The 6,408-nt window shown below is 34.2% G+C and overlaps 1 protein-coding gene across 1 annotated transcript; it reads left to right on the forward strand.

Moving 5' to 3' along the window:
- Positions 1-2,470: 2,470 nt before the first annotated feature.
- Positions 2,471-6,066, forward strand: LOC105135778 (Tetratricopeptide repeat (TPR)-like superfamily protein). The gene is made up of 2 exons (XM_011040809.1): positions 2,471-4,372; positions 4,703-6,066. The coding sequence occupies exons 1-2, from the start codon at positions 2,864-2,866 to the stop codon at positions 5,507-5,509; spliced, it is 2,316 nt and encodes a 771-aa protein (XP_011039111.1). The 5' UTR covers positions 2,471-2,863; the 3' UTR covers positions 5,510-6,066.
- Positions 6,067-6,408: the final 342 nt, after the last annotated feature.

Raw genomic sequence — 6,408 nt, forward strand, 5'->3', positions numbered from 1 at the left:
GGAGCCATTTGTAAACATGAAAGTTGTAGGAAATTGTCTCAGCTTTTTTTTTTGTAAAAAATTCAGATTATGTTGACTTCTAGAACTCCAGATATGACCCAAATAGTGAACAGTGTTCGAGCTGGAGGACAGATTCAGACTTCTTTGTTGTTGCTCCAATTTGGACTTGAAAATGATCTTTTTAGATCTTGGGCTCCATATGAAAGTTGTAGGCCTATGTCTTACCTTTCCATCCATATAAAGTAGACCTAAATTTGAGATCTACAGCTCCAAATATGACCCAATTACCGAATATTATCCGGTTTGGATTGCACCGACATCTCTTTTCTAAGTTTGGCCATCTCTTTATCCTTGCAATTTAAGTTCTTAAAGTCATCAATCAATATTTTCATTTATGTGATAGGCCTGCATTTAAAATGAACATTTACCATAAATTAAAGGTATCTTATATTATTAGATATATTATTATAAAACATGCTTTAGTTAAGGAGTTATTGATATTTCAAGTGCAAAATGATGATATAAAACCTTGATAAAAATATACTTTTAAGTATTAATCACCAATCAATCAATTTTATTTATAGATAGGATTGTTAGAAAAAATATATTTTCAACATGGTATTTGAATGCTATCTAAAACCATTTATGGTGAATGTGAAATTGATTAGTCATTTTTTTATCTTGTAAGATTTAGTAATTCAATAAATTCAGTAAACTGTTAAGAATTTATTTTAATTAATTTTGAATTAAATTTGTATGTCTAACCTCCTCTTGTATAAATAAAGATCGAGGGATATCATTTATAAAGAAATAGAAAAGTGAAAAACAAAGAGAAAGTTCATGCACTTTCTCTCTCTACCTTGTTTGTTTTTGTGCTTTTCTTTTTTTGGTTTTAGGTTTCGTTGCTGTAGAGAGAAAATTCAAGTTTTCTAGTTCATATGTCTTGATTGAATATGCATCCTTTTAATGTATTGTTATTGAAATTCTAGGAGGCAAGTTGTCTTAAGACCTTTTGTATGTGTTCATAAATAATTTATTCTTAAAGACAAAGATATCATCCTTAATAACTTCCTTTCCTTTTTTGGTTTTGATTTAAAGATTTATAATCGACAAGTATTTTATATATTTGTACTTATTTTTTGTTTAATATTTTGTTCTTATATTTTTTATTATCTTATAAATGTATTTAATTATTTTTCCTAAACAATTCCCCCAACAACTAGAGAGTTTTTAAGAGTGAAAATAGGATTTGATGGTACAAATAATGTTCTAGGGAGGAAATCAGCACTAGAAAATCATTTTGAGAGAAATTAAAGCCGGAATAAACTTGGAGTGTACTAGGTCCATGTATATGTCTTCAAAAACAAGCACCCAAGTGACCAGAATTGTTACTGTTTTTGAACTTTAAGGTAATTAAAGGGGAGGAAAGATTCCATCGGCAACATCAATTTTATAGTTCTATTCATTTTAATGATATTTTGCCTCCTAACAGCAACTTTGGAGACTACTTTGCGGCGTTACAATGATGTTTGTACTTTTATTTGTTTTGTATTTTAAAAATATTTTTTAAAATTTTAAATATTTTTATTTATTTTAAATTAATATATTTTTAATATTTTTAAATTATTTTAATATATTAATTTTAAATTATTTTAAAATATTGATATCAAAAATAATTTTTTAAAAATAAAAAAGTATTAACATATATTTTAACATAAAAATTATTTAAAAAATAATTACAACTATATTACTAAACAAGCCTAGAATATGCTAGTTATGGTATGCATTAATCACAAAAAAGGACTTAAGCATGAGTGTTATTTTTTTTTCTTGAAAAAACAATTACAACTATATTATTAAACAAGCCTAGAACATGATCACAAAAAAGGATTTAAGCATGAGTGTTATTTTTTTCTTCATATTTTTGTATTATTTAAATTTTTTATTTTTAAAATAAAAATAAAATGATTTGAAAAAACATGAAATATGCTAAAAGGACGGTATTATTTAAATTTTTTATTTTTAAAATTAAAATAAAATGATTTGAAAAAAAGGATGAAGTTCAAACATAAAAATTAATTAATTAATTTGAAATTAGAGATACTATTCAATTATATAGGCTAAATTATAATACACTCTATTTTTTTTTATTTTCATTTACATACTATGGTTTTAAAAAATAAATATTAACATGAATATATAATTATTTACCATCCAAAAAGTTTTAAAAAACTTTATTCTTAAACATATAGAATGTTAAAACGTAATCACTTATTGCATAAATTAAAAAAAAAACCAACAACTACCTAGGAATGTTAACTTCAAAGGTTGAACACAAAAACATCTTTGTACAAAAATGACCATTTTCTTCATATGGTTAATACGAACTCGTACATTGACAATGGTTTCCTAATTTTTATGTTGACCTCAATTTAAATGGAAACTTCCTACGTTGCCATACATTCCCTGACCCGCTGCTGTCTTGTATCTAGTTCCGATTGCACTTCCGAGCTACAGTTACGCCAACCGAACCAGACTTGGCCCAAGGCACCCTGATCCCGACCTTTGATTCCGGGGGCCTGGTCCCACCATGGCTACCGGACGCCTTAGATACAGTCCTACCCCCACCATCGGATGTCTCAGAAAATCAAAACAAACAAGTTTCGAGTTTGAAAAACTAAGATCAGAAAACGTCTCAACTCTCTCATCCGCCGCGCTCACCGCCGACACGACCCTCTGGTTTAGAATTGGAGATCGCTGGTTCAATAGCCAATAGGTTATCCGTTAAACACAAAAGTCTATGAAACCATAAACAAATCACCTGAGCCAACTGCACCACACCAAGACAAAAACAACAGAAGCAATGGGCGGGAATTACCGTTTGAGACAGTTGCACAGTAGCTGCCCCATTCCGACCATCAATTTCCAATCAGCAAAACCCAAAAACTCAAACTCTTCAAAGAAAACATCAACGTCCCAAAAAACTGCAAAACTGCAAAACTTAAGCACCACAGACTCTGACATTGTAAAATGGAACATTGCCATAACCACCCACATGCGAAATGGCCTGTGCGAATCCGCTCTTCGAGTGTTTAACTCCATGTCTCGAAGAAGCTCGGTATCGTACAATGCAATGATTTCTGGGTACTTACGGAATCACAAGTTTGATCTCGCGAGGGACTTGTTTGATAAAATGCCTGAGAGAGATTTGTTTTCTTGGAATGTGATGTTAACTGGGTATGTCAGGAATAGAGATCTTAAAACTGCGCGTGCTTTGTTTGAGAGGATGCCGGAAAGGGATACTGTTTCTTGGAATGCCATGTTATCTGGGTATGCGCAGAATGGGTTTGTTGACGAGGCTAGAGATATTTTTGATAAGATGCCGCTTAAGAATGGGATTTCGTGGAATGGGTTGCTTGCAGCATATGTGCAGAATGGGAGGATAGAGGATGCAAAGAGGTTGTTTGAGTCGAAGATGGATTGGACGCTTGTTTCTTGGAATTGTTTGATGGGTGGGTTTGTGAGGAAGAGGAGGTTATTGGATGCCAGGAGTGTTTTTGATAGGATGCCTGTGAGAGATGAGATTTCGTGGAATACTATTATTAGTGGTTATGCACAGAATGGAGAGATGGACGAGGCACGAAGATTGTTTGAGGAGTCTCCAATTCAGGATGTGTTTACATGGACAGCTATGGTTTCTGGATATGTGCAAAACGGGAAGCTGGATGAAGCAAGAAGTATTTTTGATAGGATGCCTGAGAAGAACTCAGTTTCTTGGAATGCAATGATTGCAGGGTATGTAAAATGTAAACGAATGGACATGGCAAGAGAATTGTTTGAGGAAATGCCTTCTAGGGATGCTAGTTCTTGGAATACGATGATTACTGGATATGCTCAGAGTGGAAATATTGCTCATGCTAGGAACTTGTTTGATAACATGCATCAACGTGATTCTATTTCCTGGTCAGCTATGATTGCTGGCTACTCTCAAAACGGTTACAGTGAAGAGGCTTTACATTTTTTTGTAGAAATGCAAAGAGATTGTGAAAGGTTGAATAGATCATCATTTACCTGTGCTTTGAGCACATGTTCCAACATTGCAGCTTTGGAATTGGGGAAGCAGTTGCATTGCCGGCTGGTCAAGGCTGGGTACCAGACTGGGTGGTACGTGGGGAATGCTCTTCTTGCGATGTATTGTAAGTGTGGAAGTATAGATGAGGCACGAGATGCATTCGAAGAAATACTAGAAAAGGATGTGGTGTCTTGGAACACAATGATTCATGGTTATGCAAGGCATGGTTTTGGGGAAGAGGCTCTGACAATTTTTAAGTTAATGAAGACCGCAGGAATCAGGCCAGATGATGCCACTATGGTATGGTTTGACTTATTATTCTGACGTGTCTAACTAATTTTTAGGCTAAAGCACCAATTCCTCTACAAGAACTTTGATCCCTGTTGTACAATTAATTGTTCTTGTAACATGTAAATTTGTTATGCAATATTGGGAGAGAACCATGTGCTGCACTTAAAAAACCAGTTAAGTTACCACCTCAATTTCATTATGATATGAGAAAATATTGTATTTAATTATATGAAGATTTCTAGAGCTGATATCCTAAAACCAAGCCATCTCACTTCATGATCGCATCTTTTCTCTATTAAACAGTGTTGAATATCTTTCTCTCTTCTATCCGTGTTTCAGGTTTCTGTATTGGCTGCTTGTAGCCATGCTGGCTTGGTAGACCAGGGCAGTGAATATTTCTACTCGATGAATCGTGATTATGGTATAACTGCAAAATTAGTGCACTATACCTGTATGGTTGATCTTCTAGGTCGAGCAGGGAAACTAGAAGAGGCCCAGAATTTGATGAAAAACATGCCTTTTGAACCAGATGCTGCCACCTGGGGTGCTTTGCTTGGTGCAAGCAGAATTCATGGCAATACAGAATTGGGTGAAAAGGCTGCTCAGATCATCTTTGAGATGGAACCTCATAATTCAGGAATGTATATACTTCTCTCAAAATTATATGCAGCTTCAGGAAGATGGTCTGATGCTGGTAAGATGAGATTAGAAATGAGGAATAAAGGTGTGAAGAAAGTACCTGGGTACAGTTGGCTTGAAGTTCAAAATAAAATTCACACATTTAAAGTTGGGGACACTTCCCACCCGCATACAGATAAGATATATACCTTTTTAGAAGAGATGGATTTGAAACTGAAGCAGGAGGGATATATCTCCTCTACAAAGTTGGTCTTTCATGATGTGGAAGAGGAAGAGAAGGTGCATATGCTCAAGTATCACAGTGAGAAATTAGCTGTGGCATATGGCATTCTGTCCATTCCTGCTGGGAGACCGATCCGTGTGATAAAAAACTTGCGGGTGTGTGAAGATTGTCATAATGCCATTAAGTACATATCAAAGATTGTGGGAAGATTGATCATCCTAAGGGATAACCATCGCTTTCACTACTTTGAGGGAGGATCATGTTCCTGTAGAGATTTTTGGTGATCTAGCAAAACTAATGATTTTTGACGCTTATAGAGTTGCAAATATACTCAGTATATGTCAAATTCTTACATGTTGAATTTTCCTGTATCTGAATAATTGAACGTGGTGACTCTTGTAAGAAAAGGATAGAGGTCCGCTCCTGCTGCTGTATGCAAAAAGGACTGTTGATTGTGAAAAGAGGATTGTTGAAGGTATCCAGAAATGAGATTACTTTTGATTTTTTGAGAAAAGATATCCTGGATTCCTTGAAAAATTTAGAAAATGGTAACAGAGTTCCAGTATTTCCGAACATGTTTCTTGTTGATTGGTAGTGGGAGGTTGTGTGTTTAGTATAGCTTCTTCATTAAATGTAACAGAGTTTCTCGCATCTAAGAGATCATAAACCTCAGGGACCTTGTACAGTACTTACCATAAACAGGACTATGTAGTGAAAACATCCAGAATTCTCTTGTTTTGCTCATTGATAGGCCGGACAAGGTGGTTTTTCAGAATCCATTTGAGGAGAGGGGGATGATGAGAATTATCTTGCTATATCATAGGATCCATTATATTTGTTGATTGGATCAATTACAAGGGCAACATGAATTACTTCTAAGGTGGCATGAATTACTTCTACGGTGGCATCAATTAAGTTTTAAAGAGGATGAAACCTTGATTAATATGATTCAAATAAGAGATGAGTACACGTAGAAAAACTTGGATATATAATTTTATATTAATAATCAATTATTGGATTGGACGAATCACAAGGAGAAAAGTTAAGAAAATCAAAAAATATTTAATGGGCTGATTTGAAATGTTTTAGCTTAGCAAGCTTCAGAAATTACTTTTAAAGTGACATCAATTAAGTTTTAAAAAGGATCATTAATGTAATTCAAACAAGAGAAGAGATGAGGTTG

The sequence above is a fragment of the Populus euphratica genome, unplaced genomic scaffold (assembly GCF_000495115.2).
Source record: "Populus euphratica unplaced genomic scaffold, PopEup_1.0 scaffold221.1, whole genome shotgun sequence".
Lineage (NCBI taxonomy): Eukaryota > Viridiplantae > Streptophyta > Magnoliopsida > Malpighiales > Salicaceae > Populus > Populus euphratica.